The following is a 23,461-nucleotide window of genomic DNA, read 5'->3' as shown; positions in this document are numbered from 1 at the left end:
AATATGCCAGCCTCTCATGAGATGGTTGATAGGTGTCAGTGGACGTATTGGGATATATTTATCTGAGGCCTTTTTGCTGCTACACTAGTACGCCGAGTGAGTGCCTTTTGGGAGTGAGGAGAGGAGGCGTGTGATAATGTTACAGGACAGGAAGAAGGAATGTGAAATAAAGAAGCATCATACAAGTAGATACTCTGGGAGCTTTAATGGTTACTACCTTCCTCAAGCATGCTGCACAATAAATCTGTGGGGTTTGACAGTCGCTTCCACATACTGTTGTCAAGGCTTCTTTTTGAGAGCTCTGGAGATACTGTGCTTGGAGTCAGAGGTGTGAGATGGAACAGACTTGCTCTCTTGCCTAATCTTTTTCCCTCCAGGGTGATTCAGGTGTTAGTCTGCTTTGGGAAACACCTGAACAATGTCTCCGTCTCATATCCAGAGGGAGTTCTTACTTTTGACTTCATGGTTGCTCTTCAGATTCTTAAAGTAGCCTTTAACCCCCAGTTTCCAAAGTATTTCCTGCGACAATATTGTCAAAACAGCTTCTAGTTACCCTGGCAAAATTGCAAAAATGTTAGGGGGTGACTGTGTCAGTAAGTTTCTCTTGACACAGACAACATTTTTTCCTTCCTTAGGTTCCTCCAATTACTCCTAATTAATCCCTCATGTATGATACCACATATTTTTCACTCCTCTGACTTTCACATCCTTCAGATATTTGCAGGCTGTGGTCATGCCCCTCTTCTGTATTCTTTTAACCACACCATTTCCAAGCCAAGTTTTGTGTGCTTTTCTCACTTTAATTGCTCTTTTAGAAAAGATTTCCCCCCCTCCTTCCCCTCTGACAGTAGCAAAATTTTTTCTGGAAAGACGATAGAAACAAACATAGTGTTCCTGGTAAGGTTAGACTACAGCTATCTGAACACAGCCATAATTTTCAAACAGTTATCTTTAATTGCTGAAGCCTATTTTTAAGCATCTTAGTAGCTGACCTGACTTTTTCTAAGTGCTACATGCTCACTGATCTCATTTGAAGTCAATAGGAATCACTGGGTATAGCACGCTTCTGGAAATCAGATCTTTTGGTTGTATTTTCACAGCTATTAAAGTACAGGGTAATTTTCTGAGTAATTTATGGTTTCCCTTGTACTATATCAACAGCTTAGTGTTTGATATATCCAAATGTTCTTTTCTGTTACAGGGGTTCAGTAACGATTTGGTAAATGTCATGGAGTTTCTGTTTTCATGAGTATTTCTGTTTGGAGTGAATTAAGAAATTGTGATACCTTTCACCAGGGTAGTGTTTCGTATTAGAAGAAAGCAGAGACAAAGAATCGGTGTCAGATGCAAACTGTCAACCTAAGGAATGAGTTCACATGTTTCTCTAAATCATCAGTCCTACTCATTCTTTCGTTGGGCTCTTCTTCAGTGCACAGCAGCCAGCTGTGCTGTGATTAATAAGGGGTGTTCTTTTCCCTTCTGGAGAGTGATTTTTCTGGTTGAAAGTTTAGTGACTGTAGTTTGGTAATATCCTCAACTATTGGAATATAGTAAAGGATTAAATTGGAGAGGGTGGCTGTTCTGGCATCCCATTTGAAGTCAATAGGATCAACCTAATGAGATCAGTGAGCATGCAGCATATTGAAAAGTCAGGTTACTTATACAATGCTATGGAATCAAAGTAAGAATAGTCTTCAGTAGGAAACCTTGTTCACCACAGCAGTATTAACATGAAAAAAAAGCTCCACTGGCTGCAAGTATCTTAGTGCTGCTGAAAGGTATTGAAGAAAATGGGTGCTGGTGGGCTGAGGTCAGCTTTGCCTAGTTCAGTTTGTACGTGCAACATGTGATAAGGCACTTTGTAATCCATCTGTAGTTGCTGACTGTCCTGTGAGGTACAAAGTGGTTGGAGTAACTCTTCATCTCTCTCATAGAATCCTACGTAACTGCCATGATGATGCATCCAGATTCACGTACCTTTTAGCGAAGCCCGGCTGTGACTACCTGGAACAGAAGGACTTCATCTCACTGCTTCAGGTACCTGCAACAGCTCAGCAGTGAATGGATGGGGAGAGAGCTCTGTTTCTTCTGTAACTTCTTTATTTTCATGTCTTTAAATGTTTACCAAGGACACGCAGACCTTTGGTTTGAAGACCACCTGGGTGGGTTTATTTTGGAGTGAAATAGAAATAAGCATTTTAAGTGGACTATTTTGCATAAGTACCAACTAGCTACATATCTTGCTAAAGTCACTGAGGATTGTTAAAGCTTTATTTAGTCTTTTGCCTCTTGTTAGAATTAGTATTTATCAGTGCCTGGTAACCAGGCTGAAATCTGCCCCATTTCTCTAGGTGGTTATTGGGAAAAATGCATGGTGCTGTTGTACAACGTAAAAGCTTATTAGAAAAGTTGTCAAAGTTGCTTGACAAAACAATTATAATTGAATTTGTCTAGCAGGACTACCCAATCACATGGAAATCTTTGCAAAAAAATTTGCAGTTCCAGTTATTCTGTATATGCCTCTAAACCTGCTAGTGCACAAGTCTCTGCTGATCTATTTATTATGTTTTTTTTTTTCTTATACGCCAGCTAAATCTGTGCATCCTGATTTCATTGCTTTCTTTTCCTTCTATCCATGTGTGATATTTTTAACACAGCAAAGTATCACATCCTTTATTTGTGGCCATTTTGGCAGGTGCTAGATAGGTTCAGGGTTTCTTTATAGGTTTTCTATAAATCGGGTCCATCTGCTCCTCTGATCATGTGTTGACGCTTTCTGAGCTTTTCCACGTATCTCTAGATTTCTCACAGCATGTTGCCTTCTGTGCAAAATCTCTGTGGAGATGCTGTGTTGGGGAAAGACTCTTGTGTCTGCGCTGGATGTTTCTGTGTCTCGAACAAAACTGGGATTGTGATGGATAAATTTTCTCGTGTTCCTTTTCATCTCTTCTCTGCTGGGCACGCTAAGCTCTGCTTTTTAGCTACTGGTGCAATCAAAGGCATGTACAATCTTGTTTGCCAGCCGGAGACTCGCAATATTACACCATCGTGTTAGACATCAAGTTAGACTGGCCAAAATCTGGTCATATCACACCCCTAAGGGCACTGTGTCTGCTTTATCCCTTTGTCATACCGTGGTATAGGCAAAGCAAAACTTTGAACACTTCTTCAGGTGGGTTTTTTTTTTTAAGGGTAGAAGGCTCAGACACGTAGAAATTACACAAACGTTGACTCATACAGGACCTGAGCTGATTCATTCAAGATCAGTTTCTCCATGTTTTTGGTCATGCATTTCTTGGCAGATTTGGCATCGTGATCCAGTTTCTGGCTTGCAAAAAGCTCATCTTGAGAAAGAGGCATCTCCACAGGTAGTTCCAGTAAATTTTGGAAAAACACTGAGTATATCTGCATACATTCTGAGGCTCACAAGAGCTTTCATTGTTGTGGAGGACATAAAAGGCAACTTTCTCAACCTTTCAAGGAATGTTTGTTTCTCACATCTAGCTCTAGTAAATGTTAATATCTTCAATGAATGGTGGAAAAAACCAATCTTGCAGAGGAGATAGTTGCATGGTCAACTAACTAATTTTATGTCTCGTTCAATGAAAATGAGTTTTCATCTACTCACTAACTCTCTTCCTTTGTTTTTCTGTCCTTAAGTAAATCAAAATGGCCCAACAGGTGCGTATTGCCCAGAAAATGTATTCTTTTTATACATCTAGAAGGCTCACAACATAGATAAAAAGATGGCATTTCAGTTTTATTGTTAATGCTGCAAAAACACTTTCAAAAGTAAGCAAAAGTATTGGTTTGTAAACCGAGAAACTTCTAAACATTAAAAGGAGAAGAAAATCTATTTCATTTTATTTGGTCTTGTCTTGCAGGATGTGGTGGAAACGCACCCTGGCCTGACATTCCTGAAGGATGCTCCGGAGTTCCATTCCCGGTATATTACGACGGTAGGCTGGCTCCTTTGATCTCCTGCTGTACCAACCCTCCCTTTATGATTTGTCACTGTTCCCATCAGCAAATCCTTCACTTATTTCAAAAAATAGAGGTGTTTTTAATATTACTGGCAATGAGTTATTTTAAGAATTGCTTCCAAAGGAAAAATGAATCTGCCTGTATGTACAGGAGATTATTCAAAAGGTTAATAATGATTTTTTCTGGTCTTAAGCAAATATATAAAAGCAATTTTTTTGGCCTTTAATCCTGATGAAGGAAAATGAGAGGTCCTTCTTTGGTCTTTGAGAGCTGGTAAGTTACCTGTAATTTTGCTGGGCCGCTGAGACATGGAGAGCCGTATGTTTGAAGATTTCTGTTGCTTAGGCATGGAGAATCTGTGATTGTTCCATGGTACAAAGCATCCGTTGCACACAGGGGTCTCCTGTCCAATTCTCCTGCCTCTTGCTCTTGCCAGAAAGCCTATCTAGTCTTTCTGAGTTGCTGAGCTTTTGTGACTTGGGTTTTGTTCTGTAGCTTTGTTCCAGCTTCACAGTCGGCACTTAGACTGGTGCTTTTCCTCAATAAGTTTGTACTTTAAGCCTTTAGCTTGTCTCGTGTTGGGTATGAATCTGGACAAAAGGTATAAATGTTAGGGTGTTTTATCTCTGCAGCGGTAACAAATCCAAATAATGACAGACCTGATGGGAGCTGTATCCCAACAGGGCTCAAGGACTTAAAGTTTCTCCTGTTTGCTTTGCCAGGGTCTGCATGGGGGCCAGCTGCACCGCATACTGGCAGCTGGGAGGTTACTGGCAGACACAGCCTTGTTCCTTCCCTGTCAGGAGCAGATGGCAGAAAGACACTGTTGCTCTGAGCGAACCCCGAGCTGTCACGCTAATGTTTTATGAAAATGTATAACAAGAATCAATTTTAAATGTTTAGATGCACTTGAACATGACAGTGAATATCAGTGTTTTATCAACATATTTAACCCCTGTGGAGCAAGATAACAGGTACCTACTCTGGCCAGTTACTATGGTTAAGTTATAACAATGGCCAGGGAATTATGGAGGCACGTGGATGGGTGAGTGTGGAAGGTGCCTGTGGCACATGTACCCTGGTATTTGGTGTTTAAAGTACATGGAGGGGTGAGAACTGAAAGATTTACGGTCACACTAGCATGGGTTTCTGACTGCAATATCAACCGGTTGTTCTTTGGCGTTGAGCGGGTCAAGATACAATGTGTGGTTGTTCTGGTGCTGGCTGTTGGATGGCAGTTCTGTGCCATCTGCCTTTCCAGGTTCCTCTGCTCAAGTCACGTGCTGTTCCTGTATTTTTCAGGGTCTAAAGGAGGGAATAAAGGCAAAAAACAAATACCTTTGTAGAGTAGTCCCCCAAATGATCACCGTTGGTGTCCTGAAGCAGCAATTGCTGCACTCTCTGGGCTTGATGGGGGTGCAATGCATGTTCTGGTTGGTCTGAGTGACGAGCTGTGTGGACCTGAGGTTCCACTTCAAGATAGCTGAAGTGCAGGCTGCTACTAAAAAGGGTAACACCTTTTCCTTCCTCTCTCCTTTTCCACAACTTCCCTGTGCCTGTATTACCACCATAAAGCAGTCACAGAAATAGACCCTTCATGAGTACATTAAGTTCCTCTGAGCTTCTTGATTCTGCTTGTGTCTCCACTGTACTTCCCTACTTCATGCTGAGCCTCTAGGCACCCTTCCTCACAATGCTCTGACGAAGGTGGGTTTCTAGGCTCTCTCCCAGGCAGCCAGGAAAAGGTGGTGCTTGTGGTTGAGGCGATTTGGTGTGCAGTGGCGAATCTTACAAAGCTGTGATGTCCTCACACTGGCAGGACAATGCTGGTTCTGGGTGTCTGTGCCGACAGACAGATTCCTTCTGAGCTCAGCATGTTTGGCTTCGGCCAGATCACTGAGTTGGAGCAGAGTCAAGACCTCAGGAGACAGACAGTCCATTGGGTCAGGTTGTTCCCATCTGGAGTGGCAGTACTTGTCCCACTGCAGCAGTGCCTCTCCTCTCTGATACCAGGAGTTCTTATTTCTCACATCTCCTTCCACCGACAGTTTGGAACTTCTCTCTTTAATGTTACAAAATTCAGTATTTCCACCAGGAGGTAATGAAGGAAACAGCTTTGTCCTTGGATTTTGAGACTACTCGGATCCTTTTGGTCCCCTCAAGGTAGAGTGCCTTATACCTACTTCAGTGACAGAACGCTGTATTTGCTGTCAGTGCAAAAATCACATTTTATTTTTGTGTTACAGATGAGGGCCGTAAGGAGACACTGCTTTATGTGTTCATTGCTGGACACATTTCATCACCTGGAGAGTAAGCTAACAGTCTAGTATGGGTAAGATGGGCATGCACGTTTCGGGGGGTTTTTTTGCTCCCTCTTCACCTTTTAGAGGTGCCTTTTGGATGCAATAGGCTGTAATTTAATCTGTGTTAGTATCTGTGAGCTGTTGCATTGCCACTATACTGAACTACTTGTGTTTCTTTCAACAGAGACTGACTTCTGAAGCTGGTGAAGATGATGCAGACTATCACATGGCGTTTATTGTAAAAGCTTTTAAAATGTGACTTCTCCTCCCAGAATGTTCAAACAAGGCTCCGAGCGAGCACTGCAGTGAGCACTGCGTGCTGTTGTTGAAAAGCTGAGTCAACTGAAAACAACTTGGCAAAACACGTTGCTTGTTGAAAAATGCTTCAGCTTATGCAGTGTTACCAATGTGAATGTGTAAGGGGAAGATGGCCTACAGGGTTTAATAAAGCTTGGTGGGTTTTTCCAGCAATGGTATTGCTGTTGTTCTTCCACGGGAAGATTGGGGAAAGGTCTAGAACTGACCCATCAGTGGTTTGGGTCCTGGAGGTAGAATACATGAGGATAATGGGCAAATAGGAAGGGGCTCCCCCTTCCAAAGGCTTGTGTACTGAATTCAGAATAAATAATCTTCCATGCTGGGAAAAACAAAGCCGGTTATGGCTTTCACTAAGGTGTGACTGACAAGTGGGGCTTGAATGCTGCAAATCATTGCTGTGCAATTATGTTCTAGGATGTTTTTTGACAGCTTAGTTTTCACAACCTGGAAAACAAAGAGAGAAGTATTGATGTTTTATACTGATATATACACTGTACTATCCGTTGGAACTGGACCATTGTTTGAACAATAAAGCCTGCTTTGAGTGACTGGACATGGTAAAAGAGATGAAATGAGATCCCATTTTACCTCTGAATGTCTTATCTTTACAGCTAGGTGAGGAGAGAGCAGATGGAACATCTATATCAGTATGGTCTGATAGAGGAACAGTTTCTTCCATATCACAAACAAGGGGATACTTTGTTGTCTTTTATTACCCTGCAGGCAGAGGAAAAGATGATGGTTGCTGGTTAGGGGTCCTTTTTCCCATTCTTGGGATTGTTGAGTCCTTGGAATGGTGTGAAAACCCGGTATCTTTAAGAATTGCTACAGAGTTGACAGGTGTGATAATGGGTTATGTATGAGGTGAGACCCGCTTCGGTTCTCAGAGCTGTTGTGCAATCTGGAAGCAAAGGCCAAACAAAGTCCAAAAATAGTCCAGAATGGCAGTGGCTGCCAGAGGCATTAAAGAAGAAGAAACAAACATATGGCTTTTTTCGTTGTGCTTAAGACCAGAGAAAATCATTGTGGTTACCTAGTCTGACCTCTTGCATTACATAGCAATCACTGAGCAATGTTCTATGGCCTATTGTTAGGATAGATTTGTTTGTTTGTTTTTAATGGAATTGACACCCAACCTTAGAAGGACATCCATCCTTCAATAATGGAATCGGCGCCCTACTTTAGAAGGACATCCATCTTTGAAGTCTGGATAAAGAGCCTGCGGTGTTTCTTTGGGAGTTGTCCCAGTGGTTAATCAATGGCAGTGTAAAACACATGCACTCTTACCTGTCTGAATTAGGCTGATTTCAGCTTCTACTCATATATTTAATGAGAGATGACCAAAGTTCCCTTGCTGGCCCACACGTCCCCATGTAGGCTTTTAAGGACCAGGATAGCTACCGATAGGTGTCACGTTCAGCTAAGTTGAATATATTTGTTATCTCTCTTCAGAATACACTTTGAGTCCTCAAATCATTCTTGTTGCTCTCAAAGTTGTTTGTGCTCATCAGCATTTTCTGTCTTGCTAATCTGGGTAGCCCAAAGCAGATCTCATACTTGGTTCCAGATTTGTTCTGCACAAGAACTGGCGCTTGTGTGACCAAGTCAAAAGCATGGCCCTTAAATGGTGATTGCCCACTCAAAGCTGGTTCTAGCTAAGAAACAAACCTATCCCATTTAATCTAACTGGATTAATCCCTATAAAGTCCATATTGTTGTGTAAAGTTAATTTTCCTGCTGGAATAGCATGCACTAATAAGATTTACCGAAATTCTAGGATAATACGTCAGCATGGTGTCAGAGACATCAAAGGTTTGTTTGTGTGAGGTTTGGTTAACAATAATTATATTCCATAGATTTCAGTGCTGATAATCAAATTAATTATATTTCTAATTTCTCTCGCTGAAGATGTTTGTTGTTGTTTATTGTGTTAAGTTTATTCTTGCCTATGCTTGATCACACGTGCATTTTCCCCACTTTGGAATGGTATTTGACAAGGTGACAAGCGGCGGACTGGGAAAAGGGTTTGCTTTTTGAGCTCCTTGGGAGCGGTGCTGTGAGCTGCTTCTCTGGGGTTCTCGGGAATCTCTGCCTTCCCCCCACGCTCCTTGCTCACTTTCACCAGAGGCAGATCCCTAAAGGAGACAAATGAGGTTAGCACCTACCCAAGATAAATGCGGGCAGATAATCTGTATTGCTTACTTTCGGTGGAGCCACCGAGAGGCTGAGGCATCGTTACACACACAATCGGTCAGACATCAATTGCGGTTTTCATTTACATGTCCCGTTTCCTCTTCAAAAGTCCTGATTTTTTTATTTATTTTTTTCTGGTGCAGAGCACTATTTCAATTGAGATCCATCCAAGCTACAGTGCTTAAAACCTGAAAAAACTCAGTTTCAAAGTGATTCGTCGGCTCTTTGAACATATTCCCTGACGTAAACAATGCAGCTGCGTGCTCAGAGGTGTGAATTAAGAGAGCAGTGAAAATATTCGCAGAGTGAAAATGGATAATACTGTTTCAGAAACAAATGTTACTTTCAGATTGCACTCTGAGTTAAGGACAGTGGTATCTACAAAAAAGATCACAAAACAGTTTTCAAAAAGTTGTCCTCTTAGGATGAGTGAATAAACAAAATTAAAGTTACTGCATTTAAATTCCGGAACCGGTACCTTTCAGGAGTTGATTTCAAGAGCTCTGTTCCTGTGTTGCAGGTTATACAGAGAATATTCTACACGGTCAATCGATCCTGGTCGGGGAAGATCACTTTAACAGAGCTGAGGAAAAGCAACTTCTTGCAAGTATGTTGGAGACACAGAATGCATCGTGCTTTGTTCCTGTAGCTGTTAGCTGTATAGCGAGGGAGGCCGAGTGCTCGGTGCCAGGAGAAGGCCGGAGCTGGTGGGGGAGATGTGTCTGGAGTTGTGATGGGAGAAGACCAGGGGACCGAAGCTGTCAAGAGCACACTGACTGTGGCTCGAGGGGCGACCGCGCACTACGTCAGGCAGATGGGCTCTTGGCTCCTGATCTGGCTAAAGAGGAAGGGGAAGCAAGACGCAGCAGTGCACCTATGTTCTGTGGCTCAGTGAGCAGCCAAGAATAGCTGCTGGATTGCCAACAGTATGGGGTGGGCAGGACGGCCAATTTCCTGGCTCCCGACCGGCAACCAGCCCACTGACAGTTGGTCAGCCGTGCCATGCTGGGCGATTGCGAGACCCTGCAGCTCAGGAGACAATTTCCACTTCTGCAGTAGACTTTTTCAGAAAGAGTAATGGATGAAGCTTAATTCTTGTTACGATCCCTGGGATATATCCTGATGGTTTCAGATTTGGATCTCTGTTCTCTGGGTGTTTTGCCCAAAAAGCACCAGGTTAAAATTGTCTTTGGCTACTCAACTCCAGCTCGTCCTAAAAAGCCACAAAGTCTTTAGGCTGAAAGGTTAAGGACTCAGCTAAAGCAGTGAGACTTCACTACTGCATCCTGTTCTCCCTTCCAGATGTAGTGTGCTGGCTTCTTCAAAAGCCTCAAGCATGAGTTCGTGCTCCTTGTCCTTTCAGACACCTTCTGCCCCTCTCATCACATCTGCTAATGAAAAAAATCAGTGCTCCCTTGGATTGTCTCATGCTGGTCCACGCCCTCTGATCCCAGTTCCTCCCAAACCTATGTTGTAAACAAATCCTCCCAATTTATCCTGCATCTTTATTCTCTCATTTTCTCCCTTTATTTGCACTTCCCCTTTTTCTCCTTGCATATTTACTCTGCCGTTCATCTCCTGCAGCAGGGAAGTTCAGCTCTGGGACCATAATTTCACTTGGGCAGCTCTTTGCTGTGTGTGTAAATGGCATATTTTGGCAGGAACTATAAAAGAAAAAAAAAAAATCTGTTATTGAAAGACCTCCCCAAGTGATTATCATCTGCAAAGAAATGGAGAGATCCACGAAGAATCTGAAGAGGCCAGTGAGTGACTGGTCAGAGGTTTTTAGACTTGAATGTCAGCAAGTGAGAACAGTGCGGGTCTGGCAGTGCCATCCTGTTGTCCCCACTTGAAACCTGACAACCTGGTGGGTAGCAGGATGTGAGAGTTTTGTTGAGAGTCAGTTGGGCTCCTTGGATGTGGAGATGATAAAGTTGATGTTGAACTGTCAGTGCCTACGTGTAGCGCAGCATCTGTTTTTATGGTTGTGGATAGAAGGGCCCCTAAGCCTGCCTGCTTAGAGATAGAGCTCCCTGGGATCGCTCTGAGGCTGGGTGTCACCTCCTCCCTTCTGAGAGGTTGCGAGGGCAGGGGAGGACAGACCTCGCTTGCGCCTATTAGCTTTTTCACATTCCTGTAGCCATAATTTATTGGTTCTGGGAAGGCTGTCTGGTGTCCTGTGGCCTCAGCATGAGGAGAAGGGCAAGGAGGGAGGTGGCTCTGGTAAACATGCAGCACCCTCCTGTCTGTGGGAAGGACAGAGGTAGGTGTGAAGTGGGAATGAAACAAGGATATTGTCACTAAATGTTTTCTAACAAGATGTTAACAGATGTCATGGTTGGAAATCTGTCTAAGCCCCCCAGTTAAACCAGACTGATTCCTGTCAGTGACAGCTCAGGAAAATCAGTGTGATTGGTTTGATCTGCTTGGGATCCATCCCTCCCTCCCCAGTCCAGGGATGAGTCTGGAGCAAGACTTGATTTTTCCCTTTGGGAGCCAGGCAAGGCTGTGTGATGTGTAAAGATATATCTCAGTTCCTGTGGAGAACTGTGGACTTGCTGTTGTAAATGGCTCTAAGAGTCTCTGGTGCAGGTCAGAAACGTTTCACAAATAATGGATCCCAGCTGAGGCAGCAGTTGTGTTCTTGTTTCTCTGCCTCGCTCTTCACTATAGCTGAAAATTATCAGCAATTGTTCACAGGAGTGGCAGGAACAGTGTGTGTACACATGCTAACCAGGATAGCCAAGCCAGATGCTCTTTAAGTGCCTGTTAAGGAATGCAGCAACAAAATCTCCTACTGGGGAAAAAGGCTGCGTTTTGGATTAGCTCTCGGAGCCGTGTTCACCCAACAGAGGCTGGAGGACTTCAGCTGCTGAACTGCCTCTTTGTCTAGGTTTAACTTCCCACTGTATTTGTACTCTTTCAGACTCTTGCTCTCTTGGAAGAAGAGGATGACATAAATCAGATCACAGATTATTTCTCCTACGAGCACTTCTATGTTATATACTGTAAATTCTGGGAGCTGGACACTGACCATGATCTTTACATCAGCCAGAAGGATCTGGCTAGGTACAGTGATCAAGGTATGCTGCCTGAAGCTGTGGTGGGACGAAGGGGATTGCTGTAAATAGAAAGTTCCCACTGAAGAGTAAAGCCTAGCTTAATTTGGTTAATTTGATGCCTCAAAAAAACTTAAACAGAGCCATCCATCTGTTACACAAATGCTGATTTACAGAGCCAGTTGTAGGGGCTTAGACACAGAGAAATGCAGTACACACTATTTTCTGCATGAGTAGCTGGAGAGGGAGCTTCTGTTCATGTGTAGGTCACTGCCAGAAGGACAAACTAAAATAATGTCTTGAAACTTGCTTATAATTTACTAAGGGTTTTGCAGGAGCTTAGAAGTAGGGACAAAAAGCACAAGCCCATGTGAACTTCAAAGATTGCTGAAGTGCAATCTCGTTATGCGTGAGAGAAATTCCATAGTTCAGTGGAGCTTGGTGAACTTCAGCTTGCAGATGCCCTCTGGAGAGTATCTCTGGAGTTCAGCGTGGAACTCCTTCCCACAAGTTGAGCAGATGCTATGAATTTTCAAAGGTTTGAGGGCCATGGATGAGTTAGTGGAATACAAATCCACAAAGGGCTAAAAAATCCAAGTTTCTGTACATGTTGTGCCTGATGAAGGCACTCAGTTGACTGTTTTTAGGATTATCTGTGTTCTGAGAGCATGATATGCCCCCGTGCTTACCTGTTAGGACTCATGGTGTGATGTCTTGGACAAGAGCTTGAGCTATTGAGGAGCATGTTTAATCCTGAAGACAAAGCCTTCTTGGATTCTTCCATGTGGTCGCTGCACTTTTTGGGAAATTAGGACAGGGACAGAGAATCAGATTTGGGGAAATGGGATGTTTGGACACAATGCGCGACTGGAGGTGGCAGGAAAGGTGAAGTGTGTGGTAAGGTGTTGTAGTGTGCAGGGCTACAGGGATCTGGAGGTGTGACAAGTTGTCAGGTGTTGCTGGAGCTCTGGGGATGGGGACAATATTTTGTAGGAGCCAAGATCCTGGTGGGCTGAAGTAAGAAAGAAGGAAAGGGATGACAATGCTGTAGATATGTGTGTGTGTCAGTGGTGTGGTGGCCCACATGTTTGGAGTGCAGGTGTTTATGGGAAGGCTGTGGGGATTCTGGGTGAGTGTGACAGTCACAGAGGTCAGGAGGGCTGGGCGGGATGAGGATGGAGGAGCGCCTGACTTGGGAGAGGTGGTATGGGACACTTAGTCCCTGCTGGGAGATTGGAGTGTGGGGATGGAGTACATGTTGCACTGGGTGCTGGAGAGCTAAAGAAAGGGTGCTGTGGGCAGGGTGAAGGGGAGAAGCCATGGATTTTGAGGGGTGGTACAGGTTGGGTCTGCCTGGCTGGTGTGTCAGAAGTGTACCAGGACTGCAGAAGTGATGGAGAACACGTAGAAGGAGCAAAGGTGGGGGTCTGAAGGAAGCGTGTCAGTGGTCTGGGAGGCTGAGGTCAGTGTGCAAATCCTGCTCAAGACTGGTACCTGCTGCTTGGCTGGTGTGTCTCTGCCATAACAATCTATCCCACACATTTCCTGGCTGGCAAAGCCCTCCCACTCCCCTAAAACGGTGCTTGTCCTTCCCTGCAGCAGGATTGCCACGGCTTGTGCTCTGCTAAGAAGTGTTTTGTAGGGATTTGATGTGTGATTTTTGCTTGATAGCTGAACTTCTTTTGCAGTACACCCTGAAATAGTCTCCTTCTATCACCAAGGTTTGCTTATGTGACAAATCCTACTGCAGCAAAGCGTAACACTGCCCGTGTCCGAGAATCCGGATAACACGCAGTTGCCGTATTTGTGGGGAAATAATGGTGTTTGGGAGGATACAAAGGCAGACGCACTGGGGGAATCATCCTTTTTTTTTACAAAATGCTGCTAAACAGAGACCAGTAAAGTGGCTAGACAATGTAGATAGGGCATTATTTCAGCAATGGGAAATGGCTTTGTGTGGATTCAGCATAAACAATTGACTGTAGTTATTCCTGTCACCTGTAGTTTCATTTTCTCTGTGTTTTCTTTGTTTCCAGCTTTATCAAACAGGATTATTGAGCGAATATTCAGCGGCGCTGTGGTGAGGTGAGGAATAGCATACTGCTTGGGGATAGAATTGAAGGGAATTTCTGTCAGGCTGATTAGAAATGCAAGATACTCTCAAAAATCCCCACCGATCAGAATGGTTTCCAACATGGCGCTTCAGTTGGAGCTGCCTGAAAATGGAGTGAGACTTCTGAGGATCTTAAGAAAACAAATTAAAAAGTCTCATAGATGACCACCTGTAGACCTCACTGTAGAAGAAGCTGGGCATAGCCGGAGGAAACATGCAAGCACTATGTGTTTGTGCCCCATAGTGGCACAGGGATAGCTGGAGAGCACTGCTTTAAAGCATCCAAAAAGTAAAACAGCCCAGCATTTGTGGGAGAGGATGTGGTAGATGAGCCTCAGCCCTGCAGCAACAGCAAAGCAGCAAACACTGTCCCTGGGGGGAAGCGCACAAGGACTGGTGCTGCAGAGTGCGGGGAGTACGGTGTAAATGGGTGACGGTCCCCCATTTTCTTTCAGCAATGATCTGGGGCTTTTGCAAAATACCTTTGATAATGTTCTGAGTATTTAGGAACCTGGTGATTATTTTTATTTTTGTTTTTTTCTTGTGTGTCTTCCAGAGGCAATGAAGTTCAAAAGGAAGGCCGCATGAGTTACGCTGATTTTGTGTGGCTCCTGATTTCGGAGGAAGACAAAAGGAGTGCTACAAGGTCTGAGTGATTTCTGTGTCTTAGTAAAAGTATTAAGATGAGCAGATAAGATTATAGAAGCTTCTGTGACCTACCACTTTCTATAAGAGGTGGCAATTTGCGTTCCAGTGATTATTAGGAGGAAAGCAACTTACTGTCTATGTCTGGTCAAATAATTTGCCTTTTTTGAGAAGAAATTGTGTAGGAGTTTTCTTATAATGTTAAATGTCTTGGTAGTCATCAATCCCTTTGGTTACCCCATGTCATGAAGCACTGGCTCTGAGGACAAACCCGTGAGGTGTTTGCAGCTGATAGGTGTGTTCCCTTCATGCATGTAGTAGGTGCGTAAGAAGGGTTTGTAGAGAAACTTCACTGCATTGCTTTTTAAAACCTGCCCGTGTGCCTGGTTTGTACATCCCGTGGGAGAGTACATCCAGTATGCAGAGCTGAACTAGATCTGCGTGTGATTATTAGGACAACAAATCTGATGAGTAAAAATGAGAAGAAGAGTTCATAAATGCAGGGTTGGACTATCCAGAGGGGAAGGGAGGATGTAGAGTCCAGCTGCCTGGAAAGCATTGCCTTCTGTCTAAAGGAGTAGAGGAAATAAGTGCGTACCGTACCTGCCTCATCACTCACCAGGGTCGCTCAGGGATGGCCAGTGTCCTGGGCTCAGAGTTGGTTCTATCTGGCCAACTTTGGCTGCTGAATCAGACAGGGACACCCTAACCTACGTGAGCCAGTTGAGCTGCAGCACAGTGGACACTTTCTACAGCTACCAGGTGAAACAGGTCACGAGTATGGCTGTGCTCACAAGCCACCTAGGAGACTAACAGGAGACACTCTTGAGCGTTGGCCCTCATCCCTCCCAAAAGGTATTTTCATCCCTGGTTTTAGGCCAACCTTCGGGCAGAAGAGCATTAGGGGATGGGGAATGTGCATTGCTGCGGTCTCTGCTGTATGGATTTCCTAGTGCAGTGCAGTGCTTTCACTAGTCCTGGCTCTTATTCCTAGCATTGAGTACTGGTTTCGGTGCATGGACCTGGACGGGGATGGAGTGCTCTCCATGTATGAACTGGAGTACTTTTATGAGGAGCAATGTGAGCGGATGGAAGTGATGGGCATAGAACCACTGCCGTTTCATGACTTGCTGTGTCAGATGCTGGATCTCGTTAAGCCAGAGAGGGAAGGTAAGTCCTGTTTAACGGCAGTTTCCATCCTCTTTCATCTATGGTGGATTAAGAAGGTACTGTCACTGTGAAACCCATCTATAGCTAGAGCCTCGTGTTAGAATCACAGGGTTGAAATTACTGTACAAGGGCAAAGTCTGAACAGTGGCGATTATGCCATAATGTTACGCATCAGGAGGTCTGAAATACTAAAACAAGAGACCTTGTGAATTAACTTTTTGGAACTGGAACAAGTCTTGTATATTCCAGCTGTGAGATGTGCTGACAGCCTAGATTATGAAACCAGACCATCCCCATTCACATTCTTTCACATAAATGTGAAAGACCTCCATATGTATGAAAGATTTAAGCTTAATAAACGTACCTATTTATTGAATAATGTTAAAATCCTTGACTGACTTGGGAAGAAATTTTGCAATGTTGTAGCATACTGATGTTTTTAATTAAAACTTTGGTAAGACTGACAAGGAACAGGTCCAGTCTCTCACTAAGTAAGAACTCAGTAGCACAATAATGTGGGTGTTTTTTCTGTAGGAAGAGTAACCCTGCGAGACCTGAAGAGGTGCAGAATGGCTCATGTGTTCTACAACACCTTCTTCAATTTAGAGAAATATCTGGACAATGAACAGAGGGATCCCTTTGCAGTGCAAAAGGTAGAAATCACCTTTATTTCTAAATACAGGCCTTTTCAAACCCATCTTTGGAATGCGACTGGATGTAGGGAAAATCCAACTGAATATAAGAAAGCTTTTTTTCACAAGTAGGCCAGTCAAACACCAGAACAGGTTGCCTAGAGGGGTTATGCAGCTTGTGTTCTTGGAGGGTTTCAAGATGTGACTGGACAAATCATAGCAAACTCCAATTTGAGCAGAGGCTGGGACTAGAGACCTCCTGGGTCTCTTCCAACGCAAGTTGTACTGCTGTTCTATGACTCGGTTGCCATTACTGATCCCACTACACCAGCACTGGCAGTGCAGTGTGTGATTCTAGAGAGAATGACAGGAGCACTGATTCAGCGGGCTGAAAGAGGGGAGCTCGGCTGCACCACAGAGGAACCTGGTTCCCTCAGTTTAGAAAGCAGCTGTGAGATTCAGAACTTGCCATCCCATTTTTCTCTTCCCATCCCCTGCGCAGCTGCAGTCATAAATAAGTAGGCTACACGTGAAGATTTATTACACATCCAGGTTGGAGTCTGATCCTTAAAACAGCACCAGCAATTTTCCCATAGCCTAAACAGAGCCAAAGAGACAGATCTTCTTCACAACACAGGGGCTGAGGCAGATGAGATGCCAGCTACGTGATCTGGCCACGCTTGGAAGACTAGATGGAAGGTTTGGATGTTGCAGATTGTGCCTGGTTGTCAGCCTGGCTGCACTGTCACTCATCATCCTCTCTTTCCCAGCAGAGAAAATACAGGAGGAGACTGTGGCTTTTGTATTTTACAGTTGTTGCTCCACACTAACTGTGGGATGTTCAGAGGCTTGAGTTTTGTCAGCTGGTGGTGTAAAGTCCCTCACCTTTGGCTCCCCTTGCATATCCAGTGAAACCAGATGTAACTGCAGCTTGAAGACTCTCTCCCAGAAGCCTCTTATCTGGTCAAATACAGTGAAGTGGAGGGGATGCCAAAACCAACTCTGGTTCCCTCCCAGCTGCGTTCCCACATAACCCGTAAGGGGAACCTTGTGGTTCTGTGATTCAAGGCTTAAATGTATCCCAAGCCAGAACCACCCTATTTTTCGTTTGTTTGTTTGTTTAAACTGGATCATCAGAAGAGCAGTCAAGTGGGGCCATGGGGCATAACTTATTTTCCCCATCTTATACTAAACGGCAGAGGGCCAAGCGTTTACAAGGATGTTGTTCTGTAACCTTCTTTCAAACTTGCCCAAACTTAGCAAACTGTGACGAGTTCCTCAAAAGATCAGTTACAATTAACATCTAAATAAAGATTTTAAATCGCTAAGTTCTTTGACCAGTTACAAAGTGCACAGATGCAGGGCTTGCTGAGCTAGAGCAGAGAAAACGTGTGGTTATTAATGTTCAACGCTTCTGAAATGAAGCAGGCTCAGTTCGTTGGCAGCTCAGGTCACACGCTGAGCTTTATAGATTAAGGGATGCATTTTTTCATAGTTACTTATGTGCAGATGTTAAAATAGTTTAAGATAATTGTGAATCTTTCCATTAAGGCGATTTCTGACTAGCTGAACTATTCCTAGAATTGCCTTTTCACTTGTTTAGACCTATTGCAAACAGTTGTAGAGAGGTACGGACGTAGTGTGCTTGACTGTCTGCTCTCTTTAGGATGTTGAAAATGATGGCCCGGAACCCTCTGACTGGGACAGATACGCTGCGGAGGAGTATGAGATTCTCGTGGCTGAGGAGTCTGGGAACGAACAGTTGCAGGAAGGGTAAGCGCGGGCACGGCTCTGCCCTGGGAACACACTGCATGGCTCCAGCCGGGGTTTAGCAGGAGCCTGTGGATGCCACTTGTAAACAGAGGTAGTGGATTAGTGGACTTACCATTCGGACTCAACACTGGAGCATGCGAAGCCTGAAACAGTTGCTCCATAAAGGCACTCTCGGTGTGTTTGGCACAATGGGCTTCTTTGTGGGCAGCCGTTGGGATCAGCTCCACGCGCTGCAGTAATGGACAGAGCTGGGAAAAGGCACAAAGCGTTTTTCTTCTGGCAACCATACAAAAAAAGGAGATCAAATGACTTTTGCTAGTCTTGGCCACGTATTGACCACGTCACGCTGTCACAGATTAGAAGCTGTATCTCTCTTACATTTATTATAGCTAGCAGAGACTTTCTTTAGTCAAACAATTCTACTTTCTGCCGAACTTTATGCCTGTTAGTCTGCTCTTCATAAGCTGTCTTCCAATGTTTTCATTCATTTACTAAGTTTGTTGAGACTTTTTCTTTAAAACACTGTTGGTTTTTGCAATACCTACACTCATTTTTGCAGCCTTCTCTAAAATTATGGGCAGAAACTCCAGCTGTCCTTAAGGTCATTGAATTTAGGCAGAGCAGTCGCTCCGGAACCTCTCTGTGTGCAGAGGCTCCTAATAGAGACTCAGTATAATTATCTTTTAAATTTGTGTCTCTGTTAGTATCTTCTTGAGAATATTTCTTTGGAAGTCTCCAGGCTGATATAAAAAACACGCAAAGAACGCTTATCCCATCTTAATCTTGCGTGATTCAGGTTTTCATCCATTCTTGAACAGTATTTGGTAGAGCCATTAAAGTCAGAGTACCGAGAAGATTACATAATTTTCAGAACTTCCCACACTGGAAACTGCTTGGGATAATTAGCCGCAGAGATTTGCAAAGCTATTGAGAGCCCTGTTTCCCTCTCTGCCTGTGATGTGCATCCAAACAGCTATGGGCTGTTCCCTCATCCCCTTTGAGCTGCCTTGCCTTTTTGTGGCCTTCACAATGGAAGATGAGGTAACACCGGATGGAAGATAAAATTGCTGTATTCCCCGCAGCTGCTTTGCAACACCTGCATCCTCAGCATGGAAAAGAAATAGGAGTCTCCCGTAAAAGCTTTGCAGGACCATGAATCCCCAAACTCACCAAAAGCAGAGGAGAAGTGGCAGGTGATGTCAGATTTCTGAAGTCTGCCTGAAACAGCTCTGTGTCTTCCTCTAAAGAGCATGTCAGCAACCTTGCTGCTTGCTTTTAAGAGCCCCTGAAAAGCTCTGTAGCCATGGCAGCAGGATTAGATCTCATTTGTGGAGCATAGCAACAGACCACGCAGGAAAAAAGGAAAGGAAAAAGAAAAACAAAGAGCTGGATGCCCAGACAAATTTGCCAGAAACGGGCATTGAGTTTTTGCACATACATTATTTCTGCTGTCCTTTGAGGATGACAGAAACAGGGAGCGGGGACAAAACCAAGACAGTTTATGAGCTCTGCGAGAGACTGGAAGATTTTTGGCTAAGTTAGCTGGCAGAGTGTGAAATCTGGTATTTGTCTTATTAATACGTTTGAAAATGCCCATCGCTAAGCAATCGCAGATGAATTAGTAAGTGCGTACCACATTGGTGACTTCGCCCTGTCCGTGGCTTCTCTGGAACGTTTCTGAAACCAGTGAGTGTCTGGCTGGCCCCTGAAAGAGCACTGCTCCTGGAAGAGGAACCTCATCAAGACATAGTGGATACTCAGAGGGACTTCAAGGATGCTGTGACTCTCTAGAGAGCTACAGTCACCAAAAAGAAGATGTGAGAAAGGTGGTGTCTTGCTCGAGACAGCAACGAATCATGGTGTTTCACTGGAAGCTTAAGCTGATCAGAACGTTTCTCAGCCACGCTGTGCTTTACACATCTGTGCGTGAGATTCAATAAAGCCTGTTCCCTGGTGAATGTTTACTCACGTTGTCGTTTGAAGGCAGAACCAGTAGTTCAATCTGACCAACACAAGCTCTTAATGCAGATAGAACATTGGTTTTGCAGAAACCCTTCCTCACAGTCCAGGCTATGACCTGCCTGGCAGGGGTGGGCACCGCTTTGTTCACTGCTCCAGAAACCAGTTCCAGCCACCTGGTGTACGTGGAAGCCACAGTTGCCTTCATAGAAAGAGATCTTTCTCCTCAGGAAGGGAAATTAAGGAGGAAGAGGCCATCTTTTGTCAGCTGCTGATGGGAAAGAATCCCCTTCACCTGAGCAACAAGGAGCGAGGGAGCACAATGCAGAACAATCCTGCCCAGAGGTGGGACAGACACAGGATCAGATGTTGGTTTAGGCAGCTTAGACCATTTTTTCTTGTCTCCCTCAAGTCGGCTGATGGCTCAGTTGCCCACTTCCATGAACGCAGCAGCATAAGGAAGGGAAAGGGGGAAGAAGTACGTCGCTGAACGAGCCAGTGACAAAACGTGTGTTTGCCAGAAGGAAGAACAAAGAATTCCCTGGAGTAATACTGCCTTCTCTGAAGAAGACTGAGTTGCCCTCATCGAGTCTTGAGGAATGGGTGTTTAATCTACACGAGCCCATATATGTATTTAGGAGACTGTGAAGTTTTGAAGCTGGTCTGGAAGGAGAGAAGGTGATCAGTGCTAATCTCGCGGAAAAGCTGTCCCTTGGGTGCTTCCTAGCCATAAAGGTGGGAAGTGTTTTTTCCTAGATGGGAGCTTAAGGCACTGTTGAGCCTTAAGGAGCAAAAAAGCGGAGAAGTAACTCACATGGGAAACGGCAGTGGGAAGCCCCTTTTGTAGAAGAGATGAGAAGGTGTAGGCCAGAAGCAAAAGGCACTGGAAAAAAAAAAATTCTAATGGAGCTCCAAGTGCTGGTGTATGTGCAAGATAAAGAATCCAGGAAAGAGGTCTCGTTCCACGTATAGGGAAAAAAAGGAAGAAAGCTACCAGAAATTAGTAAAACTGAAGGAAAAGGGGACACGAAAGGCCCATTCCTAAGAAGAGCATTCAGATAGAACTAAAAAGTTTTCCTCCGCTGCATCATCTTAAACCAAGGAGACACTGGAGAAACAGAGGCACGTCCAAACGTGGCCAGTCCGTTCCCGGGTGGGGAAGGCCGGGGGCGGGGCAGAGCCTTGCGGACTCCCCACAGGCACTGCTTGAGCCAAAAGTGTGCATATTGTGTACTTTTGGGCATCCTTCCATGCATATCATCAGAACAGTTACGGGTGTAGGATCCAGACCATTGTTTCCCTTCTCCCACTTATGCAAGGATCCAGAAGGTGGCAGAATTACTCAGCAGGTGCTTTCCTTTCTGGAAGAGAAGATGACAATGGCCAGGAAGATCTCTCTGCTGTTTGTCTCTTCTTCCCGTAGCATAGAATCCCCCCCCCCCCCCCAGGAGGACACCCATACTGACAGCCTCCCAAGGACTGGCTGTGCCTGCATACGGGTTAGTAAAGAGAAAACCAGCACAAGAAGTGGTAGACAATTCTTTCTTGGCACCATCCGTGGTGGGGTATCAAAAGAGTGAAGCTTTTTGCGGCAGGGTTTCTCCATGAACAACCCAGAGCTACTCCTGTGCTTGCCGTTGGAACACCTGCTGCAGTGTTTCCTTCGTAAGCAGCGTTGCTTTCAGAACAAAAGGAAGAATTTTAATTTCTTGGGGACCCCCTTAGCCCTGTAGTGTGCTGAGACTGGAGGGAAAACATCTTAAAAAGATCGTTTCTGAGGAACGGGAATGGGATGAGAGCCCCAAAGCAATATCCTCTGCTGCAGAGCACAGAACCCAACCAGCCCAAACAGTGCAACTGGCTGGAGCTGAGAAATCGCAGCCAAACCGCCCCAGGCCATAAATGCTAAGACCTGGGTATTAAACTTCAAACCAAGTGAGAGAGGAACATGACAGCATGGCCACAATTGTTCTCCTGTGGGTGTCAAAACATGCCCTAATCCAGAAGACGCTTTGGAAACCAGGTGTTCCTGAGCAAGTCTGAACAAGCCAAATCTCCTCTAGGGCCGGACAACTTTATTTCTAATACTGAAGTGTTAAGGTTACTGTGAGCTACTGACAATTGTTACTGGAACTGGATTCAGATTTTATAATGGTGAACACCAATGAGAAGTTGTTTCAGAACTTACAGATGAGGACGGATGGGAGCACAAAGTCACATCGGCTGTCGCAACACCGGTTACTGGCAGTTACTGTTTTCAGTGCCTTATAAATATCCTCCTCGAGGTTAACATCTTGCATGCGACTGTGTTTTAGCTGCTTTTGTAGCCACTGAAATAACTTGCCTGAAAAAGCTCTCGCCAAAATGCGGCTTTTAAAGACATACCTTTTATCTTTGCAGATCGTTTGAAGAAGACTATGACACAGATGAAGTCTTATCTCCCTCTGAAACTGGAGACAAGGCAGATAAACTAGTTCTCTCCGATCTCTCGGCATAGAGAAATGGAAGACATTTAATCGATACCTTTCAAACTGGATAGCATTCAGTCCCAAGACACTTAGGGATTTTTCTGAAATCCGTCATTGGAGCAATGGGCTTTATTTTGTACACTGTAACTTGAGAACCCTTTCTTTCTCTTCTGTGTAATTGCAATAAGGTAATTTCTATAAAAAGGCTTTTTACAATGTGTTATCGTGCACGCTCATTAAAAGTGGTGATTGCACCTTGTTTCGTTTATATATAAATTCTGTTATGTCCCCAGATGTGCAATAAATGCCAGCATCTAATGATTAACTGTAGCAACTGCATGCAACACCTACAGTGGCCGTTCGTTTCTCAGTTGGTTCAGTCCTGGGCCATTCCGTCCCCTTGACTCTATACCGGGAATGACAAAAGAACTGCCAAATTAACGTAATTTAAATGTATGTCTAGAAATCTTTTGAAACGCAAGTCACGAGGAAGTTCTCTTTTTTTTTTTCCTTAGTGCCCTGGAGACCAAGTCCCCTTTTGCGCTTTAAACCGCAAGCTCTTACAGTTGATACTGGACAGATCTTACTTGTCTGAATCTGTGGACAGTTAAAGCACTACACGATGTAATGTTTCTCTAAGAATTTGAGATACAGTTAACATTTCTACATATTCTCCTGTGCGTAAGATCTTCCTCAGGCTAGTGTTTTGTCTCTGTAAAAGTATTTTCTAGCATATTTGCAAAAAAAAAAAGACATATATACTGTTCAGCTGGTGTGCTGGAACTGCTGTGTCTTGTGTGCACCAGTTCTGTCCGTTCCCCGTGTTGCTAACCTCTAGCCTCCT

At 44.4% G+C, this 23,461-nt stretch overlaps 1 protein-coding gene across 4 annotated transcripts in view; it reads left to right on the top strand.

Annotated features, from left to right (window-relative positions):
* The window catches only part of PPP2R3A (protein phosphatase 2 regulatory subunit B''alpha), a 46,099-nt gene extending 23,153 nt beyond the window's left edge, over positions 1–22,946 (top strand). For 2 of the 4 annotated variants that reach the window (XM_074153123.1, XM_074153126.1), the window contains exons 4-13: positions 1,935–2,037; positions 3,885–3,959; positions 9,319–9,405; positions 11,725–11,881; positions 13,894–13,942; positions 14,527–14,616; positions 15,610–15,785; positions 16,320–16,438; positions 18,084–18,190; positions 22,550–22,946. In XM_074153123.1, the coding sequence (XP_074009224.1) occupies positions 1,935–2,037; positions 3,885–3,959; positions 9,319–9,405; positions 11,725–11,881; positions 13,894–13,942; positions 14,527–14,616; positions 15,610–15,785; positions 16,320–16,438; positions 18,084–18,190; positions 22,550–22,646 (1,060 nt within the window). In that variant the 3' untranslated portion in view covers positions 22,647–22,946. Of the gene's footprint in view, positions 1–1,934; positions 2,038–3,884; positions 3,960–9,318; positions 9,406–11,724; positions 11,882–13,893; positions 13,943–14,526; positions 14,617–15,609; positions 15,790–16,319; positions 16,439–18,083; positions 18,191–22,549 lie in introns of all 4 variants that reach the window. The other 2 variants (XM_074153124.1, XM_074153125.1) reach the window with 1 other exon arrangement.
* The last annotated feature ends 515 nt before the right edge of the window (positions 22,947–23,461 follow it).

This window comes from Numenius arquata, chromosome 9 (assembly GCF_964106895.1).
Source record: "Numenius arquata chromosome 9, bNumArq3.hap1.1, whole genome shotgun sequence".
NCBI classification, from domain to species: domain Eukaryota; kingdom Metazoa; phylum Chordata; class Aves; order Charadriiformes; family Scolopacidae; genus Numenius; species Numenius arquata.
This window is presented reverse-complemented; position numbering and strand designations above follow the sequence as displayed.